Source organism: Lasioglossum baleicum, chromosome 3, assembly GCF_051020765.1.
Source record: "Lasioglossum baleicum chromosome 3, iyLasBale1, whole genome shotgun sequence".
NCBI lineage: Eukaryota > Metazoa > Arthropoda > Insecta > Hymenoptera > Halictidae > Lasioglossum > Lasioglossum baleicum.
Window position 1 is genome coordinate 17,143,287 of NC_134931.1, and position 21,283 is coordinate 17,164,569.

At 38.3% G+C, this 21,283-nt stretch overlaps 1 protein-coding gene across 5 annotated transcripts in view; it reads left to right on the forward strand.

The window, feature by feature from the left end:
* The window catches only part of LOC143207342 (uncharacterized), a 91,145-nt gene that overhangs the window by 47,988 nt on the left and 21,874 nt on the right, over positions 1-21,283 (forward strand). For 4 of the 5 annotated variants that reach the window (XM_076420717.1, XM_076420718.1, XM_076420719.1 and 1 more), the window contains one exon: positions 18,454-18,624. In XM_076420717.1, the coding sequence (XP_076276832.1) occupies positions 18,454-18,624 (171 nt within the window). Of the gene's footprint in view, positions 1-9,291; positions 9,366-18,453; positions 18,625-21,283 lie in introns of all 5 variants that reach the window. The other variant, XM_076420722.1, reaches the window with a different exon arrangement.

The window sequence follows — 21,283 nt, forward strand, 5'->3', positions numbered from 1 at the left end:
GTGCTGCAGAATCCTTCGAAATCTGAATAAATACATTCTTGTTATTTTGTGTGCTGCTAACACACGCTTATTAATATCGCTAGACATCAAGACGTTATTTGCATGTTGGTCCGCATTCGATTGCGAGAATTCGGTTTGTTTCGATGTGATAAACAGTCGCGACATTGATGACGTAATTCGCGTCGAATATAGACTTACTGTGATTAATGATACTGCGGCTAGCTCGATATTCGGAGCACACCGTCGGAGACATTAATTGGCACTGGCAGACATTTCGAACAATGCTAAAATTTCCTTAACCCTGGCAGTATGGATCATGCAACATATACATATACAATGCAACTATAGCTTTCGGCATTCGAAAGTGCAGATACCAATTTGTTATTCAAACAGACATATATTGGTCAATTTGTCCAAATAATTATTCAATTTCGTATCTTTCAATTTGTTGAAATAATTACTCACTTTCGTATTGGTCAATTCGTCGAAATAATTATTCAATTTGTCGAAATAATTATTCAATTTCGTATTGTCCAATCAGATATTTAGCAGCGCAAGCTATAAACGTCAATGTATCGTAAAATACAGACATTTCTACGCATCATCGTAAAATTCGTGAAATACCGGGGTTGATTTTCACATTTTCTAGGAATGCGATTTACGGATCATTGATCGAAGCGAGCGTGTTAATACGTACTAAATCACAATAAGGAAACAGATGCGTGAAGCATGACGAATGCTGCCTATTATTAGGCGACGATACTATGGTTCTAATTTTGAGCTCTTTCTACGTTGCTTTCGATTTTCTTAGACGGGACAATTAAAAGCTTCCACGTTAAAGTTACTGTATCGATCGATTACGCGTGTAGCGTCACTATAAATTCATACACACCTGTTAAAAAACCATTATTATCTATAGTACACATCGATTACGTCGCCACACACGTGACACCTATCGAATTAAGCACAAAAACATTAGGATAATAATCTGAAAAATCGTTGTAAAAGTGCAATGCGTTTATTTTTCGATTTGAATAGTTTGAGATCAAGTGAACCCAACAGAGATTAATTAATAAACTGTATAGCTTAGCGATTAATTTACGATGAAATTGCGCTTTCAATTTCCGAAAGTCAATTTGAGGCGATTACAAACCTTCGAGAGCCTGCATTTCAAGGAAATTATATTTGTGTAGAAGTTACGTGCGACATGATTAATCGCGCGTTTGCCTGAAAACATTGAAGCATAATTAATCAACAAAATTGCTAACGAAACGATTATGTACACTATCGATCGCACGTTTGCAAGTTTTCTCGCGATCGCAATTTATCATTCGAGCAATTTGCGACAGTGAAGCGTGAAGACGTGGAAAAGTGAAGACGTCGACGTGAAGGCGAAATCTTAATATCCATATAATTAATTAATTAACATACTTATAGTTAAGACGTTACAATTGTGTCGTGTCAGTGGTCAACTGTAATTAGAGGCAATAAATAAAGTAAAGGAGCTTTACAACTTTAAATAATGGTTTGAAGAACGGTATAGACAGTTATAAATAGAGGTTGACTATGGGAAATTTGAGTCGTTCGACTTGTAACTCTAGTTCGCAACTGAAGGCACATGAATAAAGAAACCTCGTGGGGATAGAAATTCCCTGAACCAAAATGTTGAAAGTGGGGTCTTAGCAAATAAAAGAGGGAAACACCAATAAACGAAACACGTGAACGCCAGAAAGACACTCACAGTTCCCACATTTTTTTGGAACCTATAAATTAGGCTTGCACAGGCTTCGAGCACCATTGAGAGCGGTACGGCCAGAGCGACTTCCCCAAGGATGTCAGGCGATACTTTCCAGCCGTACCGCAGTCATGAAACAATAAATTCATCAAAGAGACACTAAAAGGACCCTGAAAATCGACCGCAGCGTAGGCCCAAACCGAAGCACGTCTCAACGATTAGTAAGATCAGAGATTTCAAATTTTCTAGTTTCTGCTAATCGGTAAACGCTGTACATAATAAAATCGGTATCAATCTATTTATACGATCACTATTTTCCAATCTACGTAAATAAACTGCGGATCCTCGCGCGGTCATCGCGTATAAAAATCTTGAAAAAAGAATAGACTCGAAGCTTTTATAAAATCTCGATCCTTTCTATATTATTTTCAAATCAAATTTATCTTATCTTGTCGTGAAAATTGCGAAGTCGCATTTTCTAGTTTGATTATTCGCAAGACCCGATCAAATGCATTTTATAATCGCGTTGTCGAAGGAATTATCGCAAACAACCGGGCCGACGATTTATTATTCACAGGCAGTATGTATTGAAATAGGCTATAGATTTTTCTAAATATATTCACGTTATCGAAGGAATTATTGCAAACAACCGGATCAAACATTCATTATTTACAGCTAGCATTGACATACGCTATAGATTTTTCTGTATTCACGTTGCCGATGGAATTATTGCAAACAGCCGAGTCGACGATTTATTATTTACTAGTAGCATTGAAATACACGCTATAGATTTTTGTATGACCACGTTACCGAGGGATTTATTGAGAATAACCAGACGAACTCGTTTAGCATATAGTCTTCTAGAGATACGAATAAAACGCGTTCGAAGATACATACTGTGCAAAACTGGCGAACGAGGATGAATTTTCGGTGTAGAGGCGGTGGAACGATGCTCGTTGGAACTTCAAGATGAAATATCGAACGGTTTATAGAGGTCGAGTGTAGGCACGTGTTACATATATCTATACAGCTGTGCAGAAATAAAGGATAACGTAGGCACCAGTCACTTTCCGGAGTATTGCACGGTTTATTGGAAATACGTAGCACAACTATGCTGCAAACCGGGACCCGACGTTCGCTTCAAACCTGTCCACAAGATAATCGACTTGTCGATTTCTCGCTAAAGCTATTCTTTTCAATAAATCGTTTTCAAATTTGTCTTTGACAAGACAGTTTAGACAAATCTTAAAGTTAAAAGAGCCTATGGTTCCATAAGTCATCGTTTATTCATGATGTAGCGGGCGAGAAACGATGTGAAAACTGTGACAATTTTTTTTCGTAACAGAAACCACCTTGGATTCAAAGATTGAAGCTTCCTCTTTACAACGACACCTTAAAAATTGGTGTACGATTTTTTGCACTCGTTTTATTGAGCTTTGAATGAGACACGTTCCGCCAACTTCACAGTACAAGTTTGAGGAATCTATACGATCAAACTTGCTCCTCGTTTTTGTTCCGTAAAACAGTGAAAAAAAATCGTACATCAAGTTCTAAGGAGTCGTTGTAAAGAGAAGACTTCAATCTTCAAATCTATGGTGGTTTCAGTTACGAAAAAAATTTTTGAAGGTTTCTATAGACGTTCGAATTCGCAGCATTTTTGAGGAAAAATGAGGAATGATCAGCTTTAGATCTGCTTGTATATGAAAATCGATTTTCCGACATCGTTTCACGTCCATTTGTTAGACAGTTCATTTCTAGGCAATAAGCCGGCCTACAAAAGAGCGGCGAAAATTGAACGACCATGTAAATCCTTTGCGGCGTAAAACTTTCATGAATATTAAACTGCTTCGAAAAGTGCACAATTTCAAGCACGCATACATATTCATTCGTAAATGCCGGCGCGTATTATTTGATCGCAGGAACCGAAGAAACGGGTTTCGTCGGATGTCGTGTGTTTGATCCAGCGCCAGCGTGCTAAACGCAAAAGATAACATGAAAAATTCAACGATACCGATACGGATCATGACGCGTCCGATGCTCTTTAACTTTCTTCGATTCTTATCGATTCGACAAAAAAAAAAAACAACAAAATGGTACCGGAGCTAGATGAGCCGCGATTTCGTGGTAGATAGCAATAACGTGTAGACTACAACACGCGCACGATAGATTTGGTTGGGCAACTTGCCCCGAATCGATCGAACGATCGGCGTCGAATAAATCTTTTCTTCTGGCGACGGCGACTGCCGCGATTGATTCCTTGACCTCTGCATTACAAATTAACCGTTTGGCGGGGGAATGTATGCTTCTCGTTGTATGTTGGAAATCATGCGATTTTTTATTCCCCGGCCGGAGCGGCTCCCGCTGTATAAAACGGTCAGTTGTTTAATGCCGCGACGCATGATACCTTTTCCATGTTGTCTACGAGACGACGAAGTTTGAACACGATCACCGTGTCTGAGGAACATGGACCTAACTCTGTTCTACATCTGCGAAAGAGGTATTCGATCGTTGTACGATTTCGTGGCAATTTTCCATCAATAATCGTGCTTTACGATCTTTTAATTGTTCGTACTTGATCTATTTCTGCACAACTTTCGTCTACTCATTCGAAAATCATGCGATCTCTTATTCCGTGAGTGGTTCTCGCTGTATGAAACGGTCGGTTGTTTAAATTGCCAATTTCGTGGCAATTCTCCATCGATACTCGTGCTTTACGATCTTTTGATTCATAGACATATAGAGATAGACTGCGCCGTCTTATACAAAGAGTGAGGGAGAGAGAGAGCATTAGCCGGGGTCCATAGCGCTCTCTTTCTAATTGATGTATTTATTGATGTTTTATTTTTGTTTTTTGCCGCCATTGTGGGCTTCAGCGCTTCGTACAGGCCGCGCAGTCTATCTCTATATGTCTATGTTTTGATTGTTCGTACTTGATCTATTTCTGCACAACTTCCATCTACTCATTTCAAAATCCTGCGATTTCTTATTCCGCGAGCGGTTCTCGCTGTATAAAACGGTCGGTTGTTTAACACCGCGACACATGATGCATTTTCCATGTTTTCCGTGCCCTTGGAACATGGACCTAACTCTGTTCTACGTCTGCGAAAGAGGTATTCGATCATTGTACAGTTTCGTGGCAAAGCTCCATCGATATTGTTGCTTTACGATTTATTGTTCATTCCATTGTTCGTACTTGATCTGTTTCTGCACAACTTCGAATCTATTCATTTGAAAATCATGCGGTTTCTTTTTCCATGTTGTGTACAAGACGAAAAAGTTTGAATACGATCACCGTGTCCGTGGAACATGGACCTAATTCTGTTCTACATCTTCGAAAGAGGTATTCGATCGTTGTACAATTCCGTGGCAATTCTCCATCGATATTCTTGCTTTACGATTTATTGTTCATTCCATTGTTCGTACTTGTTCTATTTCCGCACAACTTCCATCTATTCGTTCGAAGAAGTATGGCGAGTTTTTTGAGTCGGTAGAAAGTTAGTATTCGTCTTTCCGTTAAAATCTGTTTGAAACTCGCGTGTGTGTTTGCGAGGCAGAGATTCATAACTCCGCATATGCTTGAAAGTTAATTACGTCCGATGAAAGCATGGTTTCGCGGTGTAGGACCGTTTTGATCTTCGTCGTTTAGAAGGGTTGCGGGAGCACCGTGAAAACTGTAGCGACCTATTGAAAGAGAGATGAATGCAAACGATTCACGTCCTCTTCGCGCCTTCAGTGTTTACGCAGACGAACTTGTTATCCTACGAGAGAATAATTAATCAGCAGACTGCGGATGTTTGTGCATTTATAACGCTCGCTAACGATCCAGCTGCCTTCAAACACAATTTTCAATAGAGGAATTAATAAAAGTTTTATATTGCGGATTCAACAGAACACGACGTTTGCCTTTCGAAAACAGAAGCTCTATTTAATTTTCGCTGGCGACAAAATAGTTCCCGGCTTAAAAAACTCGTTTTATTTTAATTTCGTTTGTTTCCATGTTCAACATCCACAGAGCAGGAAGTTTCACCAAAATTTTGTCAGCACACCTGGATCTGTTGAAACTTTATTTGCAAGGGAAAATGTTGAGCAAAAATGGCGTGGACGAACTGTTACCATAGGTGTGCACGCGAGTATTGTGAATATCCTCTTATAAATTCGGCTCGATAGCGAATTGTCGTGCGGTACGAAGTATTTACACGTCTCGTCGTGTTTTATTCAAGCAGACTATATGGCGACGTGTCTGTCGTGTATTTTAATGTTATTCTCGAACTGTTTGCATAGTTATTCCGTGCTGGTTGGAACAGGGGTGCACACAGAGCGTGGCGCGTCGTGTGTGCTAATGCAGCCAGACGATAGGGCAGATAGTTCGAACTGAGAGTTCATTGCCACTTTCAACAATGATCTTCTATCAGTAGACTGCTGATTTTATGGATTTATCGGACAGGATTTATTATTTGACATGACTGGCGGCTCCTTACGTTGCCTTTCTGTTCGTCGTCCCTCGTTTACATTATTTTATCGAAGTGTAAGCTTCTTTAGACTGTGAACGAGTCTGATCGGTCACGCTCCGAGGTGAAACGCTATTCGTAAGACCTGCGATTTTATCGCACAGTATTGGTCTGTTTTTTTGCTTACAATTTTAATTTAAATTTAATTATAACACATTTTATCTCATAAAATATGGAAACACAAGAAATCCAGAGTTCCTCGAATAGCGTGCTACGCGTTATGCTTTCACCTAACAATGTGCCCAAAATTAATTTGATTTTCTTTACCTAAATTGCAAAACTATCTCTGAGAAATATATAAAAGTTATAGATGGCAGTGCAATGAAGTTCTCCGTTTGAAAACGAAGTGTATCCGCGAAGATGCGTTTTATAGCTGTGAAACTGCAGCCACTGGGATCTAACAAGCTTACTGTTCAAGGCTAGAACTGCTTGCAGCTCGGAAACGTTTAATTTTGATAATTATTGACCATGCACTGCACGCACACAACACAGCGTCGCGACGAGACGGTCCCCATCTTGTGGGCGTTGAAACTTATGCGAATGGATATCGTGCAGTCGCGTAATCGTAACGTCTATCTGTAGACCGTGAAGTAATGAAAATATTGAACACACACGCGAACACGAAGAAAATGCAATTTCATTTGCATAAATCCAGCGATACGGTACACTTAAAGTTGGCTCTTTTCGAAATCTGACTAATGAAAGCGAATTTTTTATCATCTAGAATTTTCGAATCACGCGGACCGATAATGACTAGACTGCGGATTTTTGTGGAAAATAAACATGTTTGTTTATGCAAGAAGAAAGTACTTTCTTTCTCTCGAATAAAGTAAATTGAAAATAATACATTCGTGTTTCTAACTCTCTTCTCTGAATCTTTTTACTATTTGAAAATGTACCTATTAATTTTTGTTATAAATGCATAAAATCCGCGGCCGATTAATGAACCATGATGATCCTTCTATTTTAATGATTCTCGTTTCCTCTGACCGCGTATGTTAACATCTTGCGGATTTCTAGTTTCGAGCAGACGTTTTTGACAGATTTCTGTGAACTGAATAAGAATGTATAAAAATTCTGTCTTATGAAAGGGTATCTAATCTAATGTGTGTACACGCAGATGTAAAAACAGATTTTTGTAAAATTTATCGGAAGAAGTCAACATGCAGGAGATAATTATGGCACGCGATAGCGTGACCCATGACCTACGGAAACCGTAGGCAGAAATTATAAATCACGTTTCAGTTTCAAAACGCACACAATGTAGTTTCGCAAGGCGCGTCACGTAACAGATTACACCACCCTGCTCGACGGTTTTATTTTTTCATTTTCTCACGTTCATTTCCTCGTATTACACTCTCAAAGGACATCATTCAAAATTCATTAAAACCTACAAGATCGATTTTAAAAACTTGATCCAAAGGTGTCGTTTTCACGTCGTTTTACACACGTCCACAAAAATCAATCATCTGAAAGCGATAGATACGTTTTTCGACACTTAATCCTTTGCAGAGTTGGAGCCACATTTTAACTTGAAAATTAAACATTTCTTCGGACCTAGAATAATTCCATTCTGTATATAATATTTTTCATTCTATGGATACGAAATTGATACAATACTTCGTGCAGTACTTAAATGTGAAGTAATTGATTAGGTACCAGAATATTCAATTATGTTTTAGTGGTCAGTCTGAGTCGCACCCCTCGACTGCCAAGGGTTGAAAATAGTTACAAAACAATTTCATTTGAATTCGACCAAATAATAACGAAACTTCTAGATAAAAATTGATAAAGGGACAGGAATAAAAGAGGATAAAATAAGGTTAATAAATGCGAGAATCGAAAGAAATATAAGAAATAATCGTAAGATAAAAATATCTTTGACCAACGACGGCAGGCTTAGTGTTAATAAAAGAGTCTAATAGCGATTTAACATAGTGTGTGATACATAATACGTACCACGTTCGTCTGGGGCTAGGGACCCGACCTCGCCGTGTTACATCATGCGGTATAACAACTCCAATGTCGCTGTGCTTGCACTTACTGGTGTCGTATGCACCAAAATTTGTAGTGGCTACACTGCCGGTAAATTTCCTGGTTGCGGTGCATTCTACGAACCATGCCCTAATCTAATTAACGCATCAACTCCAAGAAAAAGGGTCGCCTGCAGGTCGACGCACGTAACACGCATGATTTAATTTGATTCTCTTCGGTAGGCGCATTCGTGTTTCCCTGTATAATCGAACGTACAATAAATATTCAATATCGTCTTTTACATAATTCATCTGCCGATCATCGTTATGCAGAATCGTTGGTGATGTGTGCGCGATTTAAATTTTCTTCCCCGCCGTTTGCCGGTCTTTCATTGAATCTTTCATTCAATTCTGTTCAGCTGATCGATCGTTTCCGTCCGATACGAACCGAGGAGATTAAACATTGAATTGACACAGTGAGTCACACGAATGGAAACTCCGGAATATTTATGCTATTCGTAGCTTTGTGGAAAAGTTATTCGAAGAGTCGTCTAGGAAATGGAAAACTGTATTTGTAAGATTTAAAGAAAGGAAGAGAGAAAACAGGCACACCTTCTTACAAGAAATAATTCCGAACTTCTTTTTAATTATATAAACAATTGACACATGTTTTACATAATGTTTCATTTGTCGAGATCAACAAATTGTTACATCACAGGGTGTGGAAACGATCGATCACGTTTCTTTTGGTTTTAATTGAAAGAGTTTAATTAATTCTCTGTATACACAAATTGTGAATACTGTAATTGATCGAATAATTTAAGGCGATAACGTACAGTAAAGTCTCGATCTAAGCCGGAGCCTTGGGTCCGTGCTGTTTCTTAGATCGTGTAGTTCTACTATCGAGCTTCTGCGCCCCTTACTAAGATCGTACAGCTCCGTTCGGCTTAGATCAAGACTTCACTGTCTTTACAAAGATGTAAAATATTTATGGGTTTCCAAATTGTGTAGTCCACCTCGTGTATTTGTTTATTTTCTTGGAGACGTGTACTAATAATGATGTATTATGTTTCAGTATTCCCTTTCGAAGGTAGAATCGAATTTTTTTTCTCGTATTCGAGTCGGAGCACTGAAATATATGCGATCGATGTGAGTTATCACTTTTGTTTTTCTGTTGATTACGAATTATGTTTTACGTTTTGCTTAACGTCACTGTGTTGTTTGGGTGTATATTAAACCGAGAGTAAACATGCCAATACTTTTAAATCTTCAATCTTACAATTTTAAAGATGAATACAAGATATCCGTGTTCGCTGAATGAGCCAATACACTTATTTTCATTATATGTGATCGTACTTGTTAATAATGACGCTTAATAAAAAATCTACATACTATGTGCCCTTATACTACAATAAGTTTTTCAATTCACCAAACAAGTTGCCTTACTGTTGCGACGCTGCTTCGCGGCCTTCGGACAATGTTTGTAACGATGCACACCTGCTGCATCGCAATAATGCACGAAATACGTCACTATGCCAGAAATTATTTTATTGATATTGTAAGGATACACTAGGCGAAGTTCTGCAACATGCGCGCACGACCTCCACGTTGTACGAGCAGACCGCCGAATACATTCAATTGCGTTAACGGGCATTTCCGAAATTCGTGGTTTTTAGTTGCAAACAGTACTTTTGAACAATTAAAATCCATGATTTCTTTAACGCACGGTGACCATTATTTTGCGTCGGTTATCTAGTAAGTACACACTTACAATTCCACGTGAAAAATAAATGTAAATTTTGCCATTTTTGCGAATAAATGTTAAGTTACGAACAAACAGTGAATTGAATATAAAATACGCGTGACGGCTGCAAAACGAGACGCCTCCAGCTTCACATTTCCCATTTTTTTACATTTTCCGTGTCAACGCGTCCAGTTTTTCCATATTTTAGCGCTTCTATTTTGAATATTCTAATCCTATTGAATATTCTATCTTCCGGATTTAACATGCCATGCTAACATAAAATTTTAAAACATGCAACATGTATCGTTCTCCCGTTGAACTAGAGGCAGTCGATTTTCTATTGCAAAATGTGGAAGGTCGAGCGTATGTAGTTGATTATATTTCACATCCTGTTTTCCCGTCTTATAAATCATTTAATGGCGCTTCTATCGGTGGTAGCAACGCGACGGTTTAACAAGATTAATACGCGTTGCGATGAAATGCCGGAACAATATAGCATGCAGTAATAATATTGCAAAACGACGTTTCACGCAACATTATTTTATTATGGAATGCAGCTTTAACGCTTTGTTAAGGCTGACTCCTTTGTACAAGTTCTCTGAAGCTGTTTGTAAAACAAAAATTCTATGCGTTCATCACAAAGGAGGCAAACTTTCGTTCTTTTTCGAACGTCGGAACCGGTGCGATCCAGATCGACCAATCCTATTGTCCCGTTTCACACTAACAGTAAGTTGCGGTCCATTGAATCATTCATATTGCTCTCACGTTTACGGTAAATTGCGTGTGCATACGTGTACGGTCAATTGGTAGAAGCAATGCACACGCATAGACGTACTTACATGTACAGGGTGGTACACCAAGTATTATCATCTGCATTTTATGCATTCGTAGAGAAAAAATGAGGGTGAAGTTTTTGGAACAACGAAGACATTACACACAGGAATTTAAAAATGTAGATACATCATTTTCAACTGTATACAATTTTAACAGTTCTCTGTATCTCGATCGACAATTGTTTAAACTACAATTAGTGTTATTGGCGCACTGGTTCGATCACTTGGAAATTTTTCTATATTTTTCCAAGTGATCAAACCAGTGCGCCAATAACACTAATTGTAGTTTATACAATTTTGTAAAGGAAGCAAGATATTTCTATTTGGCTCCTGTTTCTTACAATCGGCGAAGAAAATTTATATATTTTTTTTCAATTGAATTTGCCATACCTCCTTCAATTTTCCTATGCATAACGCTGTAGTTTTTCTTCCCCATCAGCTAGCAGATATCTAGACCAGTACAATCAGCTCAAAAGTAAACATTCTTCTATTGAATTGGAAAGATCCGATTAGAGAGATTTTTCAAAATGAAAAATAAAAAGCCAGACCAAGTTTCACCCGGAGCGTCACGGTTCAGTCTCGTTCACTGCCCAGCAAAAAGTTAGCGACGCACAACCCTTCTGTTTCTCGCTCATTCGACTATACGCGGCTCTCCCGAGGTTTACCCGAATAGCGTTTCACCCGGAGCGTGATGGATCAGACTCGTTCACAGCTCAGCGATTGTGTACTTCATTGTTTTCATTTCAGAAAGTTTTGTCGTTTACAGACAGCGGATCTTTTAAGATGTTCGATGGGTTGAAAATAATTTAACAGTGTCTTTAAATTCTTCTGATGTTTTTACTGTTTTAAATTACACCCACTCATTTTTGTCATAAATGCATAAAATCCGCTGGATAGACATTAAATTAGCAATGTCTCACCGCAACGCTGATGTCAATGTCCTCGTCCTGGAACCTTGCGTGTCACCTACGAGGAAACGAATTTTTATCGATCCACTAGCAACTAGAACTACATATATACGGTTACATATATGGTTCACCCTGTATACGCGTAGCCGCGGTAGCATTCCTCTGCTGTCTTCTTTGTTATCTGTCGCTTTTAGGCGATCTCGCTCGCCTGCAAGACCCGTAGGAAAGCGGCCGGCCGTGCCGCACAATTCACATCTTCTTTGAATGCAGCTTCCTTCGCGCATTATTGATGCGCAGCACGAGAGAACAGTCGACCTTTTGGCCCCGTGCCAGACCAGCTAATTCCGTGTTTCGTGTGTGCGTAGTTCACGTAAAACCGCCAATCGGTTAACACAGAAGCATTCGCTGCTTCCGTGGCGATATGGAACAAAATTTATGCTATTCAACTCGTCTGCTCTAAATTTTGTTATTATTTCCAGTTGGCTCTAAATTGCTAAACTAGATATTCATCACTAGACCGCGGATCTTTATGCGTTTATAGGAGAATTTGAGTAGATGAAATTCAAAATTGTTGGAAAATTATTAAAATTGAAAATCTCAATATATTATATGATTTCTCCTCTATATTAAAATCACATTAACGGAAGAAATAACATTCAATTTTATTTCTATTTCTTGAAATTGATGCAGTCCATTTTTATTTTGCATAAAGATCCGCAGTCTATTTATCAATGTACATCTCTGTGGATTTTCATAATTTCATTATTTTTCGCAGTGCTCTTTTCACGAACTGTATTACGATCAATTAATTTCCGTTGTTTTTCATAAATTATTACTTAGCCATTTATTGCGATAAGATAAACAAAGGCGGAACGTCGACAACAAGAAATTTTAATCTTCCGCTAAGTTTCGCTAATCCCCGGTAGAAATTCGACGATTTTAGAGAGCAAACGAGCCGTGTCGAAACGATGTACAACGTTTTCCGGTTCAGACGTGTCCCAAGGCTAACGACACTAATCACTTGCAGCTGTGCGGCTTTATACTCTGGTGGTCTCGCGATACGTCGATAGCTGTTGAAAAATATCATCGAGCTCTCCGATCTCTCCTAATTAAAATTTCAAGTCTCCGAGGTAATAGATGGAGATTATCTAAGCGAGCGTGTATTCAAAATTTTCGTTTCGTAAATATCCACTCCTCTGCATCAACTTAAGTTATTTTGTTTATCGACCACACTCTGCCCCGAATTATGTATCGAAAATCATTCGATGCTCCATGATTTTGGAGTCGATGAAAGTAGTGCGTGCGTTTATAGTAAATTCATAGAAATTATAATTCGACTGTGCACATAACACAGATTCAGTTATAAGAGATACATACTTCTCGCTCACAATTTGTTTACAGACATCCCACAGTTGTGACCAAAAAAAAAATCACCGCGTTGCATTATGTTAGTCGTGATTCATACTGTTACGGTACTTCATAGTTCGTGTCTAGAACCTTCTACGTACATAGATGACAACTTCCGCTTCGATTGTTCACTTAGCACACGTTAGGTCTTACATTCATGGGCAACCGATCGATTTAATTCAACAAGAAAGTTTCATTTATCAACGTTGAAGTTATAATTATGGATGGGGTGTTCTATGTACAATACATTTGCTTACAAACAAGACGTGGCATTAGATCAAGTAAAATTGTTTACAACTATGAAAATAGTGTGTTTACTCCAGTATGACACAAATAGGTCGTTTAAAAGTAGCCATAACGTCGGAGATGGATATTTTATGATAATCGTCCAAGTGAAAACTAGCCATTTATATTTCTCATTCATGGGTAACAGATCAATTTAATTCAACAACAATCTTCTATTTATCAACGATGCAGTTATAATTACAAATAGTGTTCTATGTACAACACTTACGCTTGTTTGATTTCAATTAAGACATGGCATTAGATCAAGTAAAATTGTTTACAACAATGAAAATACTGTGTTAAACTATCGTCTGACACGAATATAAAACGTTCAAAAGTAGCCATAACGTCGGAGATGGACAATTTATGATAATTGGATAATTAGATCAAGTAAAATTGTTTACAACAATCAAAATAGTGTGTTAGACTTCAGTATGACACGAATAGATCGTTCAAAAGTAGCCGTAACGTCGGAGATGGACATTTTATAATAATTGATTTCATTTGTTTTCAAATAAGACATGGCATTGGATCAAGTAAAATTGTTTACAGCGAGGAAAATTGGGGTTAAACTTTATTGTGACACAAATAGGACGTTCAAAAGTAGCCACAACGTCGGAAATGGACATTTTAGAATAATTGATTTCATTTGTTTTCAAATAAGACATGGCATTGGATCAAGTAAAATTGTTTACAACTAGGAAAATTGGGGTTAAACTTTATTATGACACAAATAGGACGTTCAAAAGTAGCTATAACGTCGAAGATGGACATTTTATAATAATCGTCCAAGTGAAAAGTAGTCATTTATATTTCTCATCCACGCGTAACAGATCAATTTAATTCAACAAGAATCTTCTATTTATCAACGATGAAGTCATAATTACAAGTGGTGTTCCATGTACAACACATATGTTCGTTTGATTTCAAATAAGACATTGCATTAGATCAAGTAAAATTATTTACAACAATGAAAATAATGTGCTAGACTTCAGTATGACACGAATAGATCGTTCAAAAGTAGCCGTAACGTCGGAGATGGACATTTTATGATAATTGATTTCATTTGATTTCTCATACATGGGCAACAGATCAATTTAATTCAACAACAATCTCCTATTTATCAACGGTGAAGTTATAATTACAAATAGTGTGCTACGTACAACACATGCTCGTTTGATTTCGAATAAGACATGGCATTAGATCAAGTAAAATTGTTTACAACAATGAAAATACTGTGTTAAACTTTCGTCTGACACGAGTAGGACATTTAAAAGTAGCCATACATCGGAAACAGACATTCTGCGAGGAAGTTCATTACGAATGCCCATCGAACGTAAATCCCTAGATGACCATGACTTTCTTGACAGAAAGCCCGCAATCAAATATTCCTTCCAGTAGTTTTGAGTATCGCCGCGCGTCGGTTAGTTGTTCATGTACAGGAGTCAATCAAAGTAAGACACGTTGCTCCGCATGCGACCTATATGCAGCGACTATAGGCGACTGCACAAAGTCGCAATGCGTTTATTAACTATTGAAAAGGTCGAAAGGTGATCGAGTTTAGGCTCTATGTCTTTCGCGAGTCTATCGTCAGTCTGATATCCCGGCTGGTCCGTGGAAGACTCGTGTGTAGTGCGTCAACGTGTTGCTCTTCAGATTCATTTTGGACTCCTCAGCTTTCATCATTGTCGTCTCTATCAACGATCCAACGATCTATCGGACATATCCGACATCTTTTATAATCAGGATCATCGACGGAACTCTAATCAGAGTTCTTCTCGTTAGAAATGAGTATCTTCTTCATAGCTCGGTTGGCTCTAAATTCATTCGGGGCGAAGCTCCGAGCCACTAGCCGAATTATACTTAGAAAACACCGGTTCCAACGTGGCTTTTACTAATCGAACTCTCGATTCGACATCTAGAAGAAGAGATTTGCAAATCCATAAAATCCATTTTTTATTCATCGTCGCTGGACGACGATGTGTTAGCTGATCTCCGAAGGGTTCTTATTCTTTACTGTGACAGTGCTGCGTCAGTGACTTCTTTCAGTTTCCTTGACACCTTTCACGTTGATTAGCTGATTACTTCTGAAACGTTGGTTCAGGATCTGAGCAAGATCTTGTTACCCTTGCCGGTGTTGAATTCGACACCTGTCCGTTGTGGTGTACAACTTATTGCTCGGTTTCGGATCAAGGACGTAATGTTTTCGTTTAGTTATTCATCCCAACTATTCTGGGGTTTTCTTTGCAAACAGCGAGGAGCAACGTGTTTTTATTTTCGCACTGGTCTTTAGACATTAGGGTCTCGACTTCGTTCGAACCACACTTGAATTCTTGATCGTCTGTTTGGAATTTAGCTTCAGTGTTCAGTGTACTTTGATCGACGATCATTGCTCAGTTCACTTCGATTTTTGGGATAGTTGAAAATCGACGTCGATGCTGAATCTGTAGCAGATTTAAGAGAGTCGTTGTTTAGAAACGTATCGAATCAATCGGAGCCATGGAGTTCGAAACGAGGGGCCTCATTGACTTTTGCTTCTCGTCGAGCCAGATCCCCAGAGCTAGGTATGATTGCGAACGTTCTCGCGCCGAAAACCAGTAGACTGCGGATTTTATGAATTATTAACAAGCTGGTTTCGTTGATTTTCTTACTGCATTTTTGAAACCGGCTTGAAACGAAGTGGACATCTTTTTAGTTCATACTTTTTCGGAATTACAAACATCCGCAGTCGAACTGTTCATTTCTATGGAACCACCACCACATTCTGCTTTTTAATATTTCTGCACAATTCACTCGACACATCTGATAACTACAATTGTGACGTCACTGTGTTCATATACTGAACAATTTATTGAAACTACCTTGAAAATATACATCAAATCCACAGCTTGTGGGTTTTATACTTTACACACTGGCTTTTACGTTTGATTTACAGTGCCCGGGGTTCAAACATGATATTATTTATGGTGATCGTTTATTGCAGGACTGTAGATGTATATGTGGGATATCGTGAAATGGAAAACCGTGAGCTTCTTCTAACATTTGACCCTGTTCTGCAACCTTCTGTGACATTTAAATACCCATGCATTTGTAACTATTGATCTTATTGTGAAGGATGCGCATGTGTGTTGTTCTTTTTTTTTTTGTTACCGTCGCTGTCAAACATTTGCATCAATCCTTTCATTGGACCTCTGTAAAACGTGTACAGTCACGAACAGAGCTATTCATACTACGATTTTATTAGATTTATTTTATATTTTGTGTGCAGTCTGTTATAACTTTTAATTAATAGCTGATTTGATCATAAACTGGAGCCTCGTAGAGTTCATTTTAACGTCAGCTAGATGACACCGAAGTTATTGTATTTTGTGTGCAGTCTGTTATAGACGTAATACTCTATAACTCTTAATTAATTAGCTGGTTTGATCATGAACTGGAGCCTCGTAGAGTTCATTTTAACGTCAGCTAGATGACACCAAAGTTATTGTATTTTGTGTGCAGTCTGTTATAGACGTAATATTTTATATTTCTTAATTGATTAGCTGATTTGATAATGAACTGGAGCCTCGTAGAATTCATTTTAACGTTAGCTAGATGACACCACAGTTATTGTATTTTGTGTGTAGTCTGTTATAGACGTAATATTTTAGAATTCTTAATTGATTAGGTGATTTGATCATGAACTGGAGCCTCGTAGAATTCATTTTAATGTCAGCTAGATCACACCAAAGTTAAAAATATCCTCGACTACTGAAAAAAAGAGAGCATCGATGACCCAGATAACTCTGAGAGAAATGAGCACGGAAGACAATCCTCTTTGTATAATACCCTCTTGTTGCACTCATTCAACTTGCGTCCTGAACATCCCCCGTTATTCTCGAAGTGCGAATGGAACCTTCTCGTGTTCCCTTTCCAATGGTTAATCAAACAAGTGAAGTAACTTCTCATTTAAAGTGTACCATCCGAACGCGATTGTTCAATAATATTTAACATTTCCATGGTTAATCAATGTAGTGGCCGATAATTCGGCGATAAACAATGAAAATCCAGTGATTTGTTGTGAATAAAGTAATCGAACTTATTAATTAATTAGTGTAGCTTTATTATTAATTGAATTTTGGTAAGATTATATATCACAGTTTGCAAATAAGGGTTAATTGAAGTCTCTGGTAATTATCTTCGTGCATAAAATCACTTCGAGATATTAATTATAATTTGTAAATGAAAGAAACGACAATAAAATATTTAATTTCCAGTTCGTTGAATTTTCACGGGTTCAGCGACGAAAGATATAACTAAATAATTTCGATAAATGTCATACTTGTCGAACACCAATACTAATAACTCACGCAACTACACTCACGCATGTACATGATAGCAAACATTTTCTGCAATTATCTTCTAATGAATAGTCTAGCGAAAAATTGAAGAAAATCCGTTTCTACTACATTTACCCTGTCGATTGGTGACCAGTAATTTGCTCTCATAGCATGTCTCTCACCTGGTACAATAATATCTCCCGAATCTCATAATCAGTTTCCTTGCGTTGAATGAAATTTGACAAACTGATACACAAGGAGGTGTGATTAGCAAAGTGATCAAATTTGATCTTGCATCTTCGCAAGGAAACTAACAGAGTCCGGTTTCTATTTTATCACACCTCGTGTATCTCTTCGCCTCTTTCACATATGAGTCGTTCGATGCAAAAGCGGTGCAAGTCAAAAAAATAGACTTCTGGACAGTGAGAATAAGAAACGTTTTTTGGTAGATTGAATCCAATTTTGAAAATTGCTTATAGACTGTAGACTTTATGCGTTTATCACAAAAATGTGAGTAGACGACATTGAAAACAGTAAAAGGATACTAGAATCCAAGAACAGTGATGTGAAGTCTTGATCTAAGAAAACCTTCGGGTCCATGATGATTCTTAGATCGTGTAGTTCCACGACTTCCACCACTTTTGCATTAAATGACGACTGATACGTCGAGGCGTTACTGTACAGCAATTTTGGGGGTACAATTCCAGATGGCAGAATTACAAAGTGTATTTGTTGTTGCAGGTCTGCAGGGTCCATAGGAGCACGATCGGCGCCCAGCACGCCTCTTCAAGTAGCCCCTGGCGGGCAGGCTGGTCAGCAGTCAATTAGCGGCTCTCAGCTCACCGCGGCTGCTGCGAGTACTTCTCATCCTCCGAGGAGTCCGAGCCACGCGGCCTTGAGATGTAACGACAGGTGAGTTACTCGACCTTCTTCGAATCGGTCTCCTGTTTGTCTGCGATCTGCAACGACTCGCTCTGATCTCTACCTCGTTGGACAACCTTGACGGCCCTAAGCCGTTCAACAGGCTTAAATATCTGTCGCCTCGCTGACCCCGAAACACAGATGCCATCTCCAATCTGACACTAATAGCTCCATTTAAAGATTTTCGAGGAGCAGCGGATTCCAATTGCGGCTGACCACTCTGCACTCTACAGGGTGATCCGTTTAAATAAGGCCACCTAAATATCTCTTCAGGTTATCGTGATGCAAGCAATATTTGTTACGTAATGTCCATGGTGTCAATCGATCAAATATCTGGCGAGAATATTTTTTTTTACATATCTTTTTAATTATACATTATGTAACTGATCGAAGAATACGTTCAGATATTTAGAATAACATGACATTGACCTTGATCTGAAGGTAAAACTTTAATTTTCGAAGATCAAGGAACGTAAGAAAAGAACGTTGCGTCCTACGCTTATTCTGTAAGATGGCCGCGCCGAAACTAAGTCTCCGGGGTCAAGATATTTTCGATACACATTATTTTTTGCATAAACTCTTATCGAGATATAAGCTTTCACAGTGGGCGGCGACTATAGTGTTTCTTCTTGTCGACATACCTTTCGTCCCGTGTCGACGATTTGGAGTTAACAAACGGCCTTGATGAACGGGGTTAGGCTGATCATCCGGTTCTCCCATTTGTAGTTTGTGGGTCACTATTTGTGATACACGGTTGCATAACGTCATAAACGGAAGAGAATAGCTGGAATTATCTCGAGGAAAGTCATCAACCAATGTTAACCCTTGCCTCACTGTTCCTGTGTAGGCGGGCAAGTGAATATTCAATTAGGATTGTTTTAAATAGAGACGCAAACATGTTGTTCACGCGTCCAGGTTTAAATAACTATTTTCTAATGTGATTAATCGTTGCTGCACTGCGCATTCTTTTTATGCAAATGTACGTCTTCGTCGACGAGCATCGAGAATGCAAAATAAAGATTTCTTGAACAAATTGTTTGAATAGTTTTCAGGATATTGATGTGAAAATAAAATTTATATCTATGTCTTTTATCGGCCGATCGGCGATACAACATTTACGTCATACACAATTGAAAAACTATTCTGTATCAAGTAGAAGTTGTATTTAGTTCGTATCAGAAGCACGTGTAATACCTAACTATTCGTGTTTGCGTGACTATAATTGTTTTTAATCGTAACAAACATGTGGACTGTGGATTTTTATACAAACTAAACATTTTCTGCATCGATTGCAAGAAACGTCAGCTGATTAGAAAGTTTGTTCTTTTGTTCAGTCATTGCCATAAGTTGAAAATGATATATTGACATTCTCACGTTGAATCATTTCGTCTAATATATTCTCTTGCGGACGGAAAGTTTTTCGAAATAAACACGGCGGCGGCAAACGCGTTAAATATCAAAATGGACGTAGAAAATGTTGAAAATGATTAATTGTCCGATATCGTATCGAAAGATACCATAACACCTGCTCGCTCAAGACCATAGATCATTGTTAGAGTTCGCTATTCCATCGGCACCTGTGCGATAAAAGCGATTGTGTTTGTGGATTATTCTAAATCAGCCAAATCGATAACACCTACACATATCTGCACGATATATCTACATTAAAATTTTTAATTCAAAGCAGGCAATTTTCAAGGAAAGTCTTCTAACGGAAAAATTGAAAATTGAAACTCATGAATTTCGAGTTGGGCAAAAATTTTATTCAAATAAAAATTTCGAATATAGTAAATCCTCTATAGACGCAACAATTTCTATACGATAGATGCGACCAAGAATATCCCCCCCCCCCACTTAATAATCTGATCTCGGCTCGGTATATCAGTATGAACCACTTACTAACGCGACGCGGAGAGTCGCAGTCGCCGGCACAGTTCAAAAGCCCGTGCGTCATCACAATGTAACACCAATATTTAATCTTCTTTATTTTTCATTATTCTTTTATGGAACTGTCACCAACATATTCGTGACATTTTTCTAATGCAAAATGATACCAAACACGATATAATTTCAACTGTATTTAGTGGTTTAATTGACGATGAACGTTTCGGGCGCAAGGAAGGACAGCGTATCGGAAAGAAAGAGACGCGGACCGCGCGTGGTTTCTCTTTACACGCGCTGTCCTTCTCTACGTTCGGCTCGGCCTTTGGAGATGAAAAATAGCTACCCTATACGATAGATGCGACCAAATCCCCCCGAGGCTGTCGCGTCTATAAAGGATTTACTGTAAAGTGGGTATTTTCCAAGTGGGTTTCAAACCCACTTTATTCGAAATTTTTATTTGAATAAAATTTTTGTCCAACTCTGGTGGTAGGTTTAGTGTTAAAGAATTTTTACATCTTCTAGCTGGGACCCTAAGATACGAAGTAAAATATCATTCTCGCTATCTCTGTCGTAACAATGGCTTTTCAACCGGAAAATTAGTTATTAATTCAAACCAAAAATCTATCGGAAACATTACAGCTCGAAGTCCGAACAACCGATCAGGCAGTAGATTTTGCGAGTATTAGCGTAAGACGCGTATGATAATGTCGTTGCGTATTTATCTGCATAAAAATCTCCATTAAAGCAACCGGTATACCTTTATATT